This window comes from Aphelocoma coerulescens, chromosome 1 (genome assembly GCF_041296385.1).
Source record: "Aphelocoma coerulescens isolate FSJ_1873_10779 chromosome 1, UR_Acoe_1.0, whole genome shotgun sequence".
Classification (NCBI taxonomy): Eukaryota; Metazoa; Chordata; class Aves; order Passeriformes; family Corvidae; genus Aphelocoma; species Aphelocoma coerulescens.
In genome coordinates, this window is record NC_091013.1 from 87,749,027 (window position 1) to 87,769,720 (window position 20,694).

At 39.7% G+C, this 20,694-nt stretch overlaps 1 protein-coding gene across 6 annotated transcripts in view; it reads right to left on the reverse strand.

Moving 5' to 3' along the window:
• The window catches only part of DLG2 (discs large MAGUK scaffold protein 2), a 1,009,135-nt gene that overhangs the window by 516,414 nt on the left and 472,027 nt on the right, over nt 1-20,694 (reverse strand). For all 6 annotated transcript variants that reach the window (XM_069015930.1, XM_069015936.1, XM_069015961.1 and 3 more), the window contains one exon: nt 18,287-18,448. In XM_069015930.1, coding sequence (XP_068872031.1) covers nt 18,287-18,448 — 162 coding nt within the window. The remainder of the gene's footprint in view (nt 1-18,286; nt 18,449-20,694) is intronic.

Genomic DNA, 20,694 nt, shown 5'->3' on the forward strand with positions numbered 1-20,694 from the left:
AACATTACCAGAAATGTTCCAAATGCAGTTCTTTCTCAATGATCTATTTGATAGAAAAAAGTTAAAGTTTTGTTAAGAGTGTGATAAAAATAGAGTGTGATAAAAATACATCATAAAATTCACAACTGAAGTTTCAAGTGTTACGCACCTATCCCTTTATTTTGATTATATGTCCAGTGAGCATGTATCTGTGGTATAAAAGCATACCATAAAATAGTAGTGGAGTCTTTTTATGGTGTAACATATTCTCATAGTTTCAGTTGCCATAAGACCTTTGAGTCCAGGAATGAAAAAATAAAACAAATAAAAGAAAGTCTTTATTATTTTGTAATAACTCCCAGAGCATTCGTTCACCTCTTAGGAAGGAATTTCAAACATTGCACCTGGGCTTTTTTTCCTTTTGCAGGTTCCAGAAATTACCCCTGAGCTAGCAGATTTCTGGAGCATCCAATCTGTTCAACCTTGAAAAGGTTATGTATGACAGGTTATTATGTTCTATTAAACACAAACCTGTTTCATCAGGGCAAGATCTATGGGACAGCAACAAGCACTGTACTCTACAGCTTAACTGAGAACCTTACTAATTTATAATTTCCCGTCCATCTGCCCAGTGCAACATGATCCATATGTTCTGGCTTTTTAATCCCCTATCCACAAGGTCCTGATTTTTCATACTCTCTCATGAATATTTCCAGATTCCAAAGAAATAGACCCATGAGCAGCAGAATAAACAAGACCTCCCTTCCTATGGCTCTGAGCTGCATTGTTAAATTCTGATGGCTAATAAGGTGTTGGTTCCAAGCAACAGGTGTTGGTTCTGCCGCAGTGAAATTTCACATTTGCTCTTTCTCTCTCACTCCCCCACCTCTTAATCATAATACTTGATCTGTATTAATTTACTGGTATTTTTACCAGATGAGTTAATTCTGTATCTTTCGTCTACTTGGTTACCTCTTTTTATGGAGTCATAGGAGTTTCTCTTCGGCTACTGACCCCTTTCAGATTTGACTGAAAATGAGATAAAGGGGAAGAAAATCAGAGAAAGGGGCAAAAATTAGTATCATGGCCCAACACACTTTTCCCATTGTAATCCATGTTTCCTTTTCTTCTTTATTCATTTCTAAAAGCTTTATGCAATAGAGCTTCTTATGGCATAAAAATGATTTAATTATTTCAGCTCTTGATTTTTGCCATTCATTTGTAAAAATTCTGCTTTTTGAATTCAGTCACTTAAATATTTGGTTACCAAGCTGTAAGTCATTCTTAAAACATTCCATTAGTCTTTATGAATTTATGAGTAATTTATATTTCCCTCTCCACTATAGACACGTATATTTTTCAAAATTGCATTTTATCATCTGCCTATTCTTCCAATTCTGTTTAATTTGTCTGAAATGTCTTACAGCTTTGTCTTCTTTCCACTGCCCAAAAAAACGGTATCCCATCTGCAAATTGCCCTGTATCTATCTAGCTAATAATCATATTTACACTTCTATAGCACTGTCTAGGACAGATTTCAAAATTTATATAGACTTTCCCTGGTCCAGGTTGCCTTGGGATAACTTTAGCCATAAGCCTTCTGCCATACTGCAGATGATCCATTCATTTCTCTCAGTTGTTGTGGTCATTGACACTCTAACCTTCCCTGATATTTTATTTTCAGAAGTGTTTTCTTTCCTTAGCATGTTAGAGTGATGGGACTTAGTGAAAGTTATTAAGTAAGTACAAATAAGTTACTTCAGCCTCTTTTCCGCTTACTACTAATTTACTGACACTATCAGAGATTCCATTAAGCTAAAAGAAATCCATTTTTCCTTCCTGTTTGTTTCAATCCCATTACGTTTATCTCATTAAAAGTACCTGGCACAGATTTTCTGAAGTGTAATTGCCAAGATCATCCCTAGAATTTCTGAAAAGACAGATAAATAATTCCTGCCATCCAGTTCTCTAAATGGAACAGTTGTGACACTGCACATTTTTATTAACTACCCATCAGCCATCCAATTCTACTTAATTAATGCTATTTGTAAGAGAGTAACATTATTGACTACTTTTTTTCTTTTGCAAATATACAATACCACCACCAACTCATAAAAATTTAGACTAAAATTATACCAACTGCAAATTTACCCATATCTCTGGAAAACAAACTGTACCAAGAAAATACAGTTCTTTGCTCCTAGGATCAGGTTTGTCCCTGAAGCACATGCCCAGTTCTGGAAGCTATGAGAAAAGGGGTTAGAACTGCTCCTGCAGCCCTCCCAAATCCGCAAAAGAGCGGTGAGCACGGATTAAACAAAGACAATGAGGACAAGTGGGTGGTAGATTCCTACTCTGTGGCCTTAACACTTCAGAAAAATAAATGTCACTGGAGTAGGAATGCCCAGGATCTACACGGTCTAGCACTGCACCTACACTAATTCATCTTTGAGCAATGTTAGCAATGCAAAACACCCTTGTCCAATGCCCTGACCACTTTCTCCATCTTTGTTTGCAAAAAGAGTGTGAAGTGGGAGCTGCAGGGTAGATGCAATACATAGAAAGGCTAAATTTGGGATAGGATTAAAAGGGTGAAGATCATTATTTCCTGTCTTCTCCATCTTTTTAATTTTTACTCAGGTGATCATTCTTGTCCCAGACTGTTGGAGATGCAGCTGCCTGTGTAGCCACTGTGCCCCTCAGCCAATGAATCTCCTTCCTCACAGTCAAAGAGATGTCAAAGAAGTCATTCAGGCCACATATCTTAGAGGAAAAGGGGAGCTGAGAAAGACATGCCTGCTCAAGGAAACAGGCAATTCTGGGAGAAAGCATTTCCAGAGTATAAGGCATTTTTGGAAATCAGCATCTTGACATTCCATAAAGTGTTGCCCTAGTGGTTCTTGTGTTTGCATATAAAATTTTTAACTTATTTCTTCTTGACAAGATCTTATCACAGGTTCAAATGCCACTGCAGCCCCCAAGACATTGCCACAGAACAAAATTATAGTACACCATGATGCCCTCCACCAGCACTTTTAGAAGGTATAGTGCATCTAAACTAAACTCATTACCAAATAATAATTACAGTACTCAAATGAAATTATGGAGAATTTGGATTTGATAGTCTACCTCTCATAGGTGTTCAATATCACACTCAGCAGGCCAACAGAAAGAGTTTGTGAGAAGACAGGTGGAGATGGGTGTCCTCGAGAACCATGGGTCCTCACTAGGATGTGCCAAATATTGTTGTATTACATCTCAAGCCTCTTAATAAAGCATTCACCCTACCATAATTAAGAAAACTCATTTACAATAACCATTATGATGAAAATTATGTTGAAAAACCCATCTAATTGAAAGCATAGTAATGCTCATCAACTCAGTTAAACACGTGTAGAATTAAATCAAGGACATTAATTGATTAACACAGTAAGTAAATGGTGGTATATTAGCTGGGAGGGTTAATTTCTACATTGTGCAATCATGGCAGATTCTTATTGACTCTATTCTTGGAACCATTTTTCTTTAGCACCAAGGCTGTTTGTTTTTTTCCCCAAATGTGTACACTTGCCCATGTGTTTCTCACTCAGTGAGATGCAAAACATCCATGCCGTGCTAACAGGAAAAAGCCAATAAATGTAACAAGATAACACTGGTCTATAATTCAGCCTCGAGATATGAACATGTCTAGCTAAAGAAATTACAACAGAATTATACACTAGTTAAAAAGTAGATATAATTTGATTGTAATAGATAGATTATTAGATAAGATTTGAATATACACAGGGATTTCTATTAATTTCTGCTCATTTGCATTGGTTTTAGCCTGGGCAGCTCTGTGGTATCACAACATTAAAGCTTTTCCTTGTCTATATGATGCTTAGGACAATGGGGCCCTGCACTGCTATTATAGCCCCTGGGCAATACTATAACCTAAATTATCATCATCATCATTCAGATTGAATTAAGAGGCTTGGAAAGAATATGCATCTAGGGAGGAATCTGCAGACCAGTCTAGCTTAGATCATTACTGAGAGCTCTAATGAGAAGGGCAGTGGCACATCTCACATCTGCTTTGATGTATTCAGGGGCTGGAAGGACGGCACTAACCTGGTCAATAATCTTGATGTAGCAAAGATAAGACAATCTGAGATACGCTACAGCGTGATGCTACAGAATGGATGAATTTCATCCTCTCCCACACCTCTCATTTTATTATCAGATGAGATTCTCAAAAAGAATTTAAAAGAGTTTGTGACTTACAGTTCTTTGAAAATCAAAGGGAGATGTATTCCTGCCTAAATTAGGCTGAAACCTACTTTTCCCAAAAGCCTGAATATAAAAGAATCCAGCTTTTCAAGATTATATATAAACACCACCGTCACCCCTGGGTTTAACAGTGTTTGGGAAAATTTTGTACTTATCCACCCACACATGATCTAACTGAAGTCTGCAGAGCTTCACACAAAGAGGGATATGACCCACTGTGTTTGTATCCAGAATGGTGGAGCAATACTAACAAACCCAAAATTTCAGTCAGAGCTGTCCAGAAAAAATCATTTGGGGGCTGCTATTTTTGTTCAGGTTTCTTCCCCGGTAATCCCTAGAGGCAATGCAATGAGCAGCTCCTTTGAATATTAAATTATTGAAGTTCAGAAGAATTTAATTAGTATCTCACCTACTTACCATCTTGCAACGATGCCTCTCCTACAATTATGGGACTACATTACAAGCAATTTCAGCTTAATTGAATAACGAATAAAACCTGGGTTCCAGTTGCCAGAATTATCTGTATTAAGATAGCTATAACTGACTTAAAAACCAGAAAACGTGAGGTGATCTCTATGCATGCAGGTTTACAGCAGATTCTCTAGTATTCAACCTTAATATTCACCCTTAACATTACCATATTCACCCCAGTATTACCATACTGTCAAAAGAAACATGTTTAAACAACATTGCAGATATGTCAGTTGTCTGCGTATGAGCAGCTGAATGATCGCAAAGTCAAATCAGGCTGTAAGGTAGCAAAATGCAGGCTCTAAAATATTTTCAAGTATTTTAACAGTTTGTGCCTCTTTCTCCCAGCTGCACATGCCTATGTGCATTTCAGCCACTGACTGCCAGACTCTTCCCTTACAGTTTGTCACATTCGAATTATTTGTAAAATATATTTTCTCACAAAGCCTTGTACTCTCTGGAAGCAAGCAAGAAAAAAAGAAAAATTGCAGGGACAGTGAAAGAGAGGAAAAAAGCAATGGAACAAATCCCAAAATTGTATTTTCCTCAGCCTGTTTCTCTACCCTGCTGCATTTTGTGTAGCTCCAAGCTGGCTCAGATCCCCTTTGGTTTGAGATAATGACCTGGCATAGAAGTCAGCTGCTGAATCATCCTGCTTCAGCAAGAAAGTACCAGAAAAAAAGGCTGGTGATAAAGCCAGTATATGAAAGGTGGAAAGCCACAGAAGTGTGTTTCTGATGGCACCATCATCCAGTTGAGTATGGAGCATTTCTAAGTCATTCTGCTCTGAAAGATAAACCTGTACAGGGAATCACAGAACCACTAAGTTTGGAAAAGACCTCTAAGATCATTGAAGTCCAACCATCCACCAAACACCATCAGGTCCACCACTAAACTATGTCCCTTCATACCACAGCCACGTGCTTTTTGATGGCAATTCCAACATTTCCCTGGGCAGCCTGTTCCAATTCTTGACCACCGTTTCAGTGACAAAGTTCTTCTAATATTCAGACATTAGTAAATACCTATCCAGCTTCTCTGTGATCTGCATTGTAAGACAAGTTTGATGCTGCAGTCTTCTGAGGAAGATACAGCCCCTAAACAAAGGCACATACAGTCCTCTGAAGACATAGGTGTGGAAATTCCCAGAACACAGTGATGAAGGAGAATAGGACAAGCAAAATATGTTTTTTAAAGTAATTAAAAAACTTCACCTTTTTAGTAGCTATAATAGACTGACATATTGATGCTTTAGGTCTTTGCTCAAGACTGCTTTTCTTCTGTTTAGAAACGTCACTGGAACAGGCTCCCCAGGGAAGTGGTCACAGCACCAAGTTTTCCAGAGTTCAAGATGTGCTTGGACAATGCTCCCAGGCACATGGCGTGATTCGGGGTTGTCCTGTGCAAGGCCAGAAGCTGGAGTTGATGATCCTAGTGGGCTCCTCCCAACACAGGACAGTCTATGATTCTGTGATAAATGTGATACTCTGCCTGGTTGATTGTTGCCTTTTTGATAGATGCAGCTCTACTTTTTTTACCAGTCGTTGAGGTACAAGTGTTTAGTAGTCCTTCTGCCCTACTTTACACTCCAGAATAGAGACAGGATTAAAACTCCCTAACCCCAGTATCTTTAGTAGAGAGTAGGTAAATAGCACTTTCAGAAATGGAAACCTAAAATGTCTTAGGCATTTTAACCTGGGCTTGCTTGAGCCAGATTTCAGACATTCCCTGATATTACAGGTATTAGTAAAGTACAAGCAGTACAGAAACGCCCTTGTGTTCACTTTACTGTACCCATTCACATTTGCCTTAAGTAGATATCAACATCTCCAGAATACTGAAAAAATAATGCCTTTTCTGAATCTGAATCATGTAAAACTATGATGAATGAAGATAGCAGCTAAGAAAATAACCTAGTTTCAGCTGAAACCTCTAATTCAGATCAGATCTGCTCCATTTGCAGTTTTGTTCCAAAATTGTGAAGGAAACAAACTGCCCCAACAACTGCTAAAGAGGAAACAGCAGCAATTTCAATGTTAAATCATCTGCAGGTGTGGTCTTCAGAAGCTGGCTGATGATTTTAACACTGCCAGAGTATAAAGTTGTTAACTTTGTGCTATTTTGGCTAATTCCCAATAATTAATATAGCTGTTTAAACTCTCGTCACTGAAATTCTATTTCCCTGCTTGGCATTTGCTCATCCACTTGATCAAAGGCACAATTTGTGACACTGACTTCAAAGTAAAAATTTGTTTATTTGCTGTAAAAAACACCATTACTCTTTTCAGCCTTTCCAGCGTCATGTAATCAATTATAATAATTTTATTAATTCTATGATCAGGTTTAATGATTTTTTTATTTGGAAGCAAAAACTTCAACCACTGTGGGGTAATTAAATCCAATGCAGCAATTCAGGCAGATGCTTATTAAAACTGTAGTGGGAGGAAGGCTTTGATAAAAACAGCTAGGTACACTTTCTTTGACAATGTGGTCATTTTCTGCAGAAAACATTTTAACCTAAAAAGCTGACTTCTAGCTCTTATGTACATAAAAGTCGCAGTCTGTTCATATTTGGAAGATAGATGCAATTTGCTGTTCCTGAGTTTGTTGCTTGAAAAAATTGATTGCATTTTCCATGGCCCATAGTTTCCACAAGTATTGGTGGAAGAAAAGCTGCTCAGAGTGCTGCCATTTCAGTGGGCAACTGAGATCCACTAAACTTGATAATATTCAACTGTATTTCACATTGCTTTTGTTCAGGGGGAAGAGAACCCACCTTTCAGTAAAGACCACGAACAACTAAGAGTAGACAGGGGGTGCTGTGTCTCCTGCTCTCTAAAGCAGCCAAGAAGCAAAATGATCAATAAGAGCACAGTTGTCTCGTACAGGAGGGCATCAATCGTTACACGTTCACAGCTCCCTGGTACAAACTTGTACTTCATGGGTGGCTTGAAGGATTAATAAGATCTGTGTGTGTGTGTAGGAATGGAAATAAGAAAAACGTAAGAGAAGGAGAAATACAGGAATGTATCCTGAAGGTAAGTCAGAAAAAGGAACAGGGAAAAGGAACACTGATTAACTATGGAAAAAAGAAACAACATCATGCGAAAGGGAAAGATAACACTGTGAAAAATCAAATTAGTAAACAATGCAGAACTTTAAAAAGTCACCTGAGTCATCAAGACTGCTGACTATTTTTTGATATTTTCCCCAATTGCATCAGCTTCAGTAGCAATTTTTAAAGATTATTAAAAAGCAAGTAACATGATCTTCTGAGACAGAGAGATTGAAGGAAACCAAATGGCAAAAGGCAATCCCCATTTAAAAATATTTCTTAGAGAGATCTTTTTCTTGAGAAGTCTAAATTATCCATTGATACCAAGACCACAGAATCAGAGAACCATAGAATGGTTCAAGTTGTAATGGACATTAAAGATCATTTAGTTCCAAGCCCCTTGCCATGGGTGGGGAGATGATGTTGTCACACAATAATAAGGTTGTGAAGATGTCATACAATAATAATCTCAAAAACTCTTATTTAGACTAGATTCTTGAAAAGAATTGGAAAATAAGAGCCAGCTCAGCAAGACCTGTTTCTCTTTTAAATGTCAAAATTCTGGGGGTTTTTTTTGTAGCTCCATAGTTCACGAAACTACATTACAGAGAGATGAAATAACAGCTAGGAGAAACAGGAGTTTAAAAACATTGGAAATAGCTTAAGCACTTAAGGCTGCCAAGATATTCTTTCATAAGGTTTGAATAAAGAGATTCTGTTCTCTTCATCCTGGAGGCTGCAGTCATCCAGAGTTCCTGGAACTGCAAACTTCTGCTTTCTTTTACACCTGGTACTGACAAAAGCCAGAACATTTTTGATGTGTCACATCATCAAATGTATAAACACATATATCTGCTATTGAGTGAGTGAATTATCAGTATATTCCTCAGTGAAAAGGTATTATGGCACTTTAGTGCTTCATTTAAAATGTAGAATACATTCCCGAGTGTCAGCAGTAGCTGAAGTCTGACAGAAGGGCATTTCAGCTACCAAGCTGAGGGAAACAACTGGTGTTAAACCTGTCTGACATATCTGAGAAAAATCCCTCCTGTTACAGTCTGACTAATAACACCAAGATGCTGTATTGCACTTTTCAGCAGAAGGTCACAAAACATTTTGGAGAGGTGGCAAACATCATTACAGATACTTAACAAATATTCTGGTACTTCTAGACTCAGAGAAAAGAATTGGCAGAACATACAAATCCTGTGTTCATAGGATCTAGTAGTTATTCCCTGGATTTATTGCATATATTTTGTGTATTTCAGATGGAACCACCCCCTCCCCCCTTTAGAATAGTCCATCTCTCTGTTTGTTTTATATTCTGTGAGTATTTCACAAGGCCAAAACATCAAGGAAAAAACAGCTCAGAAAATTATAAGAAAGCAAAGAATAACTATTACTATGCAAAGCATTAGAGAAAGACAATAAGAAAAAAGGATTCTTGGAATTTCTTATTTACTTGATTATATGTAAAAAGACATGGTCAGGAATATCTGCAATATGTCAGGCTTCCCTCCTCAAAATAAAAAAGAAAGGTGCTCAGGAACAAGACTATTGTTAAAAAGAAACCTGCTATTCAAAAAGAATTAAAGATAAATCAGCTAATTAATACTACTGGATAAAGCATTCACTAGATCAAGAACACAGAAAATCTCCTGAAACTGCAATTCAGATTAACATTTGAAAAGACCTTCAATACCTAAGAGGCCCATATAAAGTAAACAGGGTCCATAGCCTGAAAATATTTTCAAATTCCTTTGAAAATTCCTGTCTTCATTCTTCAGGCAAGTCTAACAACATAGTGAACCAGTAGATACTGTCAGAGCTTGCTCTGCTTGTGTCCATCAGAGGACAACATTTATTTTGCCAAGACATAAAGGATTGCAATGCCTGAGGTTTACTTTAAGTTGCTGAGATTTCTCCAATTAAATCACCCACTGACAGAAGCAATTTTATTTGGTTTCTCTTCTATTCTGTCAGGAGCTAGAAAGATAACAAGATACTGTCTGCAACTACATAAATCATGTGGAAAGCCATCAATCAGAAAGCCAAGGCAAAACATCAAGCACACAAAACAATGGACTTAGCTATGTTGACAAAACGAAAAAAGCATTCTTCACTAATAACTGTTTGCTGTAACATTCAATTTTTGCACCACTTTAGGAATTTCTTTAGAGTAAGACAAAGACTCAGAAATGAAAGACATTCCTGCCCACGTGAAAATGAGAACAAAATATTACTCAAAATGCTAATTTATAAGCTGCTTATTTTGCCTTGAAACATAATGAAATAAAATCAAAATTCAGAGCTACTTCTGCCACTTCCTTAAGAGCAGGGAACAGGCACAGGCACATTTGTGAGCTTCCTTTGTCTCTTTTCTAATCCGATTGCATTTTTATATTAAAAACCATAGATCACAGATAGAGATGTATGATATATGCCTATCTGCTGTTACAGTAGGAGATAAGAGAAAAGCATTACATGATTAAACATGGAACAAGGGTTGTATCTTAATGAGGCAACCTACTGAATATTCAGTGGAATCCACTAACGGACTGACTGCAGCATGGGGCTTTGCCAGTGACTGCATACTGAAAGGGAGAGAGGGGGGAAAAAGGACAAAACCAAAACCAACTCCAAAACACAAAAGATAGGAAGCTACAAGGGCAGAGATCAAAAGTATTCTTATAAGATCATTTCTACTGGGCTGAGCCACCCTGGAGCTTCATGCAGATTAGCTATACTTATGAAATGCAGTCAGTGTAAGCAAAGGATACAAGATTAAATTTTAGATGGCTTGCTAATATATCCACGCATACATTAATATGTCCTCTATATAACCCCAATTAATTTTGTAACTGCAAGAGAAAACTTCAGACTGCTGCTCCTGACATGTAACAAAGCCTCAGCATCTTTCAGGCCTTCATGGCTTTTAAAGAGCCTCTGAAATGCAGCATCTTTGCTCAGGAAGAACAGCCTGTGCTATGGCACTGCCTCAACTCTTTGTCACACCTCAACCACAGAAATTAAAGCAAATTGAACCTTATTTTTTTTCTCTTCCCTGTTTGAACTTCATCTCTTTAATAGTGTTCTTCCCCAGTAATAGGAATTAAGGGATCTCAGCAGCTCTGGAAAAATAAATGGGGTTTCTAACCGCAGATAGATTATCCTCCAAGACACCAGGAACTACATTTACACAGGAGTATCAGGCATGGTTATGCTGAAAGCTGTAGCAACCAGCTTTCTTGGTGTAAACCTGATTCCCTGAAAGCTAGGGGTATTTCCATTACACGGTCAGAGGACTTCCCTGCAATTGCTCAGACCTGGTCTAGTGGAAGGTGTCTCTGCCCATGGCAGGGGGGGTGGAAGTAGATGATCTGTAAGGTCCCTTCCAACCCAAACCATTCTGTGATTCTATGTTTTAAAACAGCTATGCAGGTCTGGGGACTGTATTCCCTTACACTGTTTTCCAGCTCTGGGCAGCAGCATCTCAAGTTTATTTACTGGTCACACGATTCACTGCAACATCAGGAGCATCTTGGAGTTTGCTATTTTCACAGTACCCATGACCAGTGTGTGACTTTGGTTTTTATAGAGAGTCCAGTACCAAAAAAATAGTCCCAAAGTTTGTTGAATTGAGAAATGAGACTGTTGCATCTGAAAAAAAACCAAAACTGCAATATAATATTTTGACCTTATTTATCCAAACTGTCTTTAGAACTCAATTTTTATTGAAGTCAATGTTAATTCATGAAATAAATAGCTCTTGCCTAATCTACATTTTTAGACACAAAAAATTACTCTTTATGACAGTTTCCAGGAAGCTCAGGCTAATACATTTTTCACAGAATCATTAATCATCCAGGCTCATCCTCAGAGCCTCTTTCCCCATCTTTGCTAATTTGTCGGAGAAGCACAGCAACCACTGTAGCGAGGTGTGGCTCACACCTGGACAGGGAAAGCTTCAGAGGTGGGGAAAAAGCTGTTTCATTACAGACAGAAAAGGGCAAGTGACAGATTCTAGGAGCTTTCACAGGAATGACCTTCCTGTGCTCAGGAGGATAAAAAGAAGAATGATGGACATTCAAGGAATACTACACACTCACTAGGAGATTGGAACTGAGAAGGAGAAACATCTGCCTTGGGATAGAAACAGAACACCTTTCCCACACTAGCTACAGAGAGTCTCAAAGACTCTTGTGGTCGCTTGTGCTGTTCACCAGAACTCTGTATTGGGTCCAGCCCTGTTAAATATTTTTACTGATGATCTGGATGAGGGGATCAAGTGCAAATTTGCAGATGACACCAAGTCAGGTGAGAGTGTTGATCTGCTGGAGGGTAGGAAGGCTCTGAAGGGGCAACTGGTCAGGTGGGTTTGATGGGCTGAGACCAACAGCGTGAAGTTTTATAAGGTCCTGCTCTTGGGTTGCAACACCCCCAGGCAGTGCTCCAGGCTGGGGCCAGAGTGGCTGGGAAGCTGCCCAGTAAAAAGGACCTGGAGTGCTGGCTGACAGCAGCTGAACATGAGCCAGTGTGTGTGCCCAGGTGGCCAAGAAGGCCAATGGCATCCTGGCCTGTATCAGCAATAGTGTGGCCAGCAGGACCAGGGCAGTGACTGTCCCCCTGTACGCAGCACTGGTGAGGCCACACCTCAACTCCTGTGTTCAGTTCTGGGCCCCTCTCTGCAAGAAGGACATTGAGGGGCTGGAGCGTGTCCAGAGAAGGGCAACGGAGCTGGGGAAGGGTCTGGAGCACAGGTCTGATGAGGAGTGGCAGAGGGAGCTGGGGGTGTTTATCCTGGAAAAAAAAGAGGCTCAGGTGGAATCTTCTCACTCTCTACAACACCTGAAAGGAGGTCATACTCGGGGGCGGGTTGGCCTCTTCTCCCAGGCAACTGAACCTGTGCCAGGGGAGATTCAGGTTGGACATCAGGATGAATTTCCCCATGGAAAGGGTTGTTAAATATTGGAATAAACTTCCCATGGAAGTGGTGGAATCACCATCCCTGGAGGTGTTCAAGAAATGACTGGATGTGGCACTTGGTGCCATGGTCTAGTTGACAAGCTGGTGATCTGTCAAAGGTTGGACTCGATGATATCAGAGGTCTTTTCCAGCCTAAATGATTCTGTGACTCAAGTAATGGGTAAGACAGGGCTTCCTGCCATCAGCAAACAACAAAAAAATAAATGGAATCAATGTGCTGTGGCACTGGGAGACACAAACCTCCTTTTTCTGTAAAGCAATTTGTACAAATGCCAATGCATGGATAACCTTAACTTTGGAGACTGCTGAGCCCATTTGTTCCATGTGGAGATGGCTTTTCTCCTCTCTCCACTGGAAAGAGATTCCATCAATCCTGTAAGCTGTCAGCAACACAGCTGAGCTGCAGGACAACATTCTGGGACAGAAAGAAAAAGAGCAATAGCCAGCATGGCTCCTTCCCTTCCAGAAAGTGAGGCCATCAAAGATGAGGCAACTGAAGAGATTAGTTACTGATCATCCTTGTTTGAAAAGAATAATAACAGTTATTTACCTGGTTACTTGTTTTTGCATAATTGCCATTGATGCTTACAGTTGAACCTGGCATTAAATCCGGAAATGGAGATGGCTGGAATAGCCTGACATTTAAAATGTTCAGACAACCAAGGAGATGCAAGATCCTTACAACGATTTTTAATTTTCAGCTTATCTTAACAAAGTGGAGTATACTGAAAAACAAAAATAAGTCTTACATCACAATAATACTAATAAAGTTCATTTAGGAGCCACAGTTATCATTCATTTAATGAACACTGATTAGCTCTGTTCCTGGGAGGAAGGGGAAGAGGTGTGTATTTAATTTAGAGATAGAACTTGCACCTCTGATTTTCAGGTACAGTTGTGTTGAATTCAGATTTCCCAAAACACCAGGGAGTCACAAAGGCACTTTTTACTGAATTAGCACTTTCTAAGCCATCTAAGAAAACTCTGAATAGTGTATCATGAAGCTTTATAGAGGCAGACCAAAGAATTCTGAGCTTACTGCACCATCTCGTGTCAAACAAGGGGAAGTGCAAGAAAATGATTTTAAACTCTTGATTACACTACAGACTTTAAGAGATTAATGGAACACAGTTTCATCACCTCCATGAGTTGCAAACATTTATTATCTTAATATGGCAACTCTAACAAAACTCTTTCAATACTAGCATTCTCCCAAATATTAGTACATCCACGTAACTGAAAACTTCCTTTATAACTTCAGTGTTTGACATTCAAAGTTGCTTGAGCTGCTGAAAATTTTATCTTCTGCACACTAATAAGCAGATCAACCTTTAACAGGACTTTTAAGCTTTCTAAAATTAAGCATTTTTCAGAACTAAGTTGACTGCACATTAAATGCTACGGAAGAGTAGAAAAGCAAAGTCAATGCAAAATATAATAGGGTGAAGAAGTAAAAAAGACAGGGAAAAGATGGTCTGGTCTGCCACACAATTTCTCTTGCTCATTATTGTCTTCTGAAAGGGAGTTATCTGGCTGATGCATACTAGATTTTAGGTACTTGTAAGATAAGAAAAACATACCTAACTTCAATTTCAGAAAATCTATTCACATTTCTAAACAGTATTTATTATAATCAGTATCTGTGTGTCTCAAAGATATTTTCAGAATGTATGAGGACCATGTTTCTTATTATTCAGTACATAAAACACATGCAAGGGTGCTGAAGAAAATTATTTTTATGTTTTGGTTTTCAAAACAACTTTCTGAGGTAATCAATTATCACAGAATCATGGAATCATAGAATCATAGAATGGTTGGGTTGGAAGGGATCATCTTAAAGACCATCTAGTTCTAGCCCCCCTGCCATGGGCAGGGACACCTTCCACTAGACCAGGTTGCTCAGAGCCCCATCCAGCCTGGCCTTGAACACTTCCAGGGATGGGACATCCACAGCCTCTCTGGGGAACCTGTGCCTGCGCCTCACCACCCTCACAGTGAAGAACTTATTCCTAATATCCAATCTAAAAATCTAATAATTATGAGCTCCACTAGGGTGTTTCAGGACTATATCAAACCACATAATCTGAAATATGAAATTACAGCCAAATTCTTTAACAATTTGTATACTTCAAAATTTAAGATGCATCTGTTCTATGCAAACATGGGCCATATCAGGCATTTTGAACCATGGGTGTTAATGAAAAGATGGTCTGAACGCTTCCATCCTGAATGGAATGGAAGCATTCAGTTTCAAGAACCCCTGGAATGCTTTACCTGGAGGTGTACACAGGGGAATACACAGGCCCACAGTTTCTCTGCCTGAACTTCAACCATCCACAAAACTTTCCTCTGAAATGATGCAAGCCTGTCCTCAAGCTGACAAGCTGGCTTATGGCTGTAAACTGAGATGTTCACTGAGAACTGGGGAGTGGGGTGATGGTAGCAAGCAGTCCACATGCACAGACAAGGTGTAACACCTATGGCTTCCACAAGTGGCTGTGGGCACTGGTCAGTTGTGACAGCTAGAATCAGCCATCCCAAAGGGAAGTTCTGTAATTGTATGATCTTTGCAGATTTCTTTCCAAATGAACAAAAATGTATGGAAACAAGCAACTCTTTTTTTCTGCCAAAGTCAAGTCACTTAGGAAAAGTGGTGTGATTAGGATTGACACGTGGCTTTGTCTTGGGACAACATTCTGGTTCGAAAGAATCTTACCTAGATTATTTTTATGCTCAAATATTTTCCTTTTATGATATTATTTCAAAACAATTATTGGGTAATCATTCTGTCGTCAGGGCATCATGCAGCCACTAAACACAAAAGACTGCTTCAAAACTTTCTGGAGAGGTGCACTGTGGTGCTGCAGTCCCAATGGAGAAACTGAGGCAGTGAAATGCAGCCTGGCAGTGACTTAACCCCACCCAGCCAGGCAGCCAGTGTGCTTGCTGGCCTTGGTGAGTGGTCAGATGGACAGTCCTAATGACACACAGGATATGATGTGATCCCTGGCTTGGTGTTAAGGAAACTTCTCAGTCTGACCATTCACAGACTCTGACAATCACACTCCCAGCACCAAATGCATTCCTCAGCACCTGGTACAAGCAGACTCCTGACCTTCAAGTACACACGTTTTCCTTTTGCACCAAATGCTCTGACCTGTAACCAGAAAACTGAGGCAGAATGAGTCAATCTTCCCAGTGCAAACAGCTCTTGGTGGAGTTTCCTGACAGCATTATCCTCCTGCAACTGCCAGTGTCTACTCACTCCTAAGAAGTTACCTGACAGTATTTGGACCGCAGTACTTGTTACTTATCCTCAGAGCAGGACTCAAGAAGTTCCACTTCTCATGTGAGTCAATGAAATATTTAAACTGCAGGCATTATTTTCCAGTTAATCTTTAAGAATCCAGTATTTTACATTCCCCTAGGAAGGTGTGCTATGGGTTGAGAGGCAGTGTGCCTCAGATTTTACCATTATTCAGTGCAGCTATGTTCATACAATACAGCTGAGAAGATGGCAGAATACTTAAGGATATCAGGCTATAGGCTGGAAAGTCTGCAATTCAACACAATAACCGATTCTGAATAGATTTTGGAGTATTTGGAATGCTATTTCTCAACTATGTGGAAATCACTGTGACCAAAACTTCTGACCAGGTCTTTCAGTCAACTGCCAACAGTAAAAGTGAATCCAAAGCAGGTGTTTCAGACAGGAAGGGCAACACAATGCCATGAGCTCTAGCAGAAGATCTCCTCCAGCCTCCTGAGCTAATCCTCTACTGAAGGTTAGAAGTTGGGACATAGACAGCAGGGGAAAGGAAGCAGGAACTTCAAAGCCATTTGAAGAGACAAATAGCTAAATTTAGATTAAATGGCAGGCATGAGATAGTATTAAGTGACAGATATAAGAAACTGAATCTGAAGGAAAGAAGGGAAAGGGACAGAGTCAAAGACAAAAACCCTCAGGCTGAGGAGAGAACTTGCAGGAGACTTTACAAAAGGAAATACTGTAGAGCTCCTCTCCCAGAATCACTTAGAAAATAGCAGCAGACAAAAACTTTGTCCTGTTACAAGAGCAAATAAACTGGGAGCTGTTTCAAGGCATTTGTGTACGTCTGGGGATACCCTTGACCTCAATTCACAATGAGCTTTTTGGCATCATTGCTACACCCTCAGCTTGGATTATGTAGCCTTAATTGAAAGTCTCCAAATGTGAAGAATAACGTCTGGTTTTGACCTTCATGAATAAGAAACACCACCGTAATCATAATACTCAAGGAGTCCTAGAGGAACAGGGGTGTTTCCTTCCCCGACCAGAAGTTGCTTGGTCTGTGATTGTCTCCTGATGCTACACAGAGGCCTCATGGAGGTAGTCCCTTACAATTAACTGAAGTGATACCTCAGCACAGTATGATCTATCACTGCTTGGTACTGTTGGCTTCTGCAGTAGAAGTTGGGTAGTAACCCAGAAAACTGCTAAAACCTGAAAAGACAAGCATCATACAAACTAAGCACAGGACCAAAAAGAGCAGAGGACAAAGATTCATTCACATGGCTATTCCACGAAGGCTCAATGAACACCAGCGCTCTGAGCACCAGAAGGAGCAAAGCCCATCTGCCTTGTTTGCTGCTTAGTTAATTGCTGGAATAAAACCATTACCCAGAACATCACCAACTTTAGTAAAGAGCATTATTTTTTTTTTCCCCTCTTCCCAGGCCCAGTAGAAACTAAAATAGAAAACCCATCATGCTAATCACTGCGTCTATGCTCCTTCCACAAGAGAAGCTCTAGGAATATTTTCAAACCATTGCATTCTTATGAAAGGGCAAATGTAAATTTTCAGGAATGGATTTCTTTTTGGTTATTATACAGGTTCATCAGGAAGAGAAACATTTTTGCCCAACAAGATATATCAGAGGACACCAGACACACATACAGCTAAAGCTTCTATATTTTATAAATAGTTGCCTTAGTTAACAGAAAGATATCTCTACAGCACTCTGAATTGCATCAAAACCCGCAGAAAACTGCAAGTGCTTGAGCAACAAGGATATGAATAGAGGCAAATGAGCTCCCTTTTCAGACATAACTTGTGACTTTGATAAATCTTTCTGAGATATGAAAAAACTAGGATTCCATCAGATGGTTACATTTACAGTATTTTTTTTTTCAAGTTCTGAACAAGGATAATCAGGAAGGGAAGTCTGCCATTTCTAAATCACCGTGATATTGAGGCTGAGAACCTGCATTATTCCTTTCACAATGTACAGAAAAACAGGCTCATTTGCCAGGAATTATTTTTACTCAAGCAAATCCTCACATGTCTACATAAAGCTCTGTCAACTAAATTATCACCTGTTCCACTACAGTGAGCCTTAAAAACCCATCACAGGACAGTCAATCTGCAATGATAGGTTTCAGAAAGCAGCTTGTCTGTTTGTACAACAAAATAAGTTTCCCAGGCATTTCATGCTATGTGTTTTCTTGTACTTGAGGACCAAAGCCATGAGTAGTATCAATCCTACCTTCAAAGGAGAAATGTGTGACTGTAAAACGTATCCATGGACATTCTCTATTTGAGACAAGTTCTTCTCCGACACATGAACAAGCTCTGGGCCTCTCACTTCGTGGGTTAAACGAGGCAAAGTATGGTCATGTGGAGCATCCTCATCTTGATAACGATATTTCTAGAGGAAGAAAACATCAAGGAAGAACAAATAAGCTTTTAGGAGGTAATTCCTATATTTTAATATAATTATGGAATAACAAATAAAATATGATACAGTAGACAATAATCATCAGATTTCCTACGATTGTGGAGAGACTGAGTCATTATCTTTTAAATATTTTATCAAAGAGAGAACTGTGGTATATCTCACTGATACACCAAACTTTCACCATCAAATAGACCTTAGAAATGACACACTGAAAATGAAAAAAAAAGAGACGTTGATCAGCTAAGCTGTAGTGTCAGATCACATTTCACATCCCTGTGTTAATAATTGCAGTTCTATAGCCCTTCTCTGCAAAATATTTGAGTTATTTTCCACTTGGCAGTGTGTACTCTGCTGCTGGAGAGCACACACACTTCCACAGAGCCACAGTCCGGCAGAAGATTCCCCTGCAGTAAAGTTCTGTCCTTACCCTGAGCATTAATGGTGTTATACCCTTCTTCTCCATAGAGAGGCAACATGAGATAAAGGAGAGATGATCCCAAATGAAACTTGTAACAACAAGGAATATAACCCTAAAAATTAAATTTAATGACCTGATCTGTCCTCCAGCTAGAATGCTTTGTAAAAAGGTGCCATCCCCTCAGCTGCGTCCTGAGCAGGGGGCTGTTGGATAAAAATATTTTGCTTATATGGATGGCCATATAAGCAAAATAAATCTGAAGTCCAGGTACAATCACAAGAACATCCCAAAGCAGACCTCTCCACGCAGCAGAGCTCTCTGCTGCTCGTCCACTTCACTTTGATCACTCAGCTATGGAGTGTTTCTTTCATTTACTCATCCCTCCAAAGGAAACCAGCCCAGTGTATTCCTGCCTTCAGTCTTATGTATGGAAATATTTCAGCAGTTGCCAATTATTTTCAGAATACACATGTGACATGATTTATTCTCTTCTTCTTTTCTGGGATATGCCTGCAGCCTTCACATATTCACTTTTCAGATAACATAATTAATGAGTATGTGAAATGACTGGCACCAGCCAAATATTATTTGAGCAAGAAGCCATCAGTCTAATAGATAGTAGTCCACCCAATGTCACATTTAAGGCTTGGCACACAGATCATTTAAGCCACAATCAATCAATTATTTTTTTAATCGAGTGAGTACTCTTTCTAAAAAGACAACTACTCCAAAACATCCTCTTTAAAGTGAGTCATTTGCTAAAATGTAATTAGGAGAAATAAGAGCAGAATACCAGTCATCTCATTAACTCAGGAATGGGGAAAATGGAAATGTCCAGTGACTACTTTCTAAGGAGACAAGACAGCAGTGACAGAAGCCATAAGAAGCTCTATCATAGAATACCGTACATTCCAGGTTGGAAAGGATCTTTAAGGTTATTGAGTCCAACCATCCAACCCAGCACTGCCAAGTCCACCACTAAACCATGTACCCAAGTGCCCAAGTGCCACATATACATGACTTTGAAATATCTCCAGGGATGGTGACTCAACCACTTCCCTGGGCAGCCTGTTCCAATGCTTGATAGCCCTTTCAGTGACGATTTTTTCCTAAGGTATAATCTAAATCTCTCCTGGCACAACTTGAGGTTGTTTCCTCTCATCCTATCAGTTGTTATTTGGGAAAGAGACCAATCCCAACCTTGCTACACCCTCCTTTCAGGGAGTTGTAGAGAATGATAAGGTACTCCCTGAGCCTCCTTTTCTCCAGGCTAAACACCCTCACCTTCCCCAGCCACTCCTCACAGGACTTGTGCTCCAGACACATCTCTGGCTCAGTTGCCCTTCTCTGGTCATGCTCCAGCCCCTTAATGTCCTTCTTGTAGTGAGGGATCCAAAACTAAACGCAGGGTTTGAGATGTGGCCTCACCAGTGCTGAGTACAGGGGGACAATCACTGCCCTGGTCCTGCTGACAACACTTTTGCAGATACAAAAATTTATACATAAATATATATAGGCTTCCCACTTCTCTCAAGTTCCTGATCTTCTGGGTGGATGTGGGAGGAGTGGAGTCCCTCCCACTATAAAGATTGAGAGCTCTACTGCAAAGTAGGACTTGGAGGTCCTTGTGGATGATAAGCTGGACATAAGCCAACAGTGAATGTACAGCCCAGAAAGCCAACCTTGTCCTGGGCTGCATCAAAAGAGGAATGGCCAGGAGGTCAAGGGAGATGATTCTCACCCTGTACTCTGATCTTGTGGCACCCCACCTGGAGTACTGCATCCAGCTCTGGGGTCC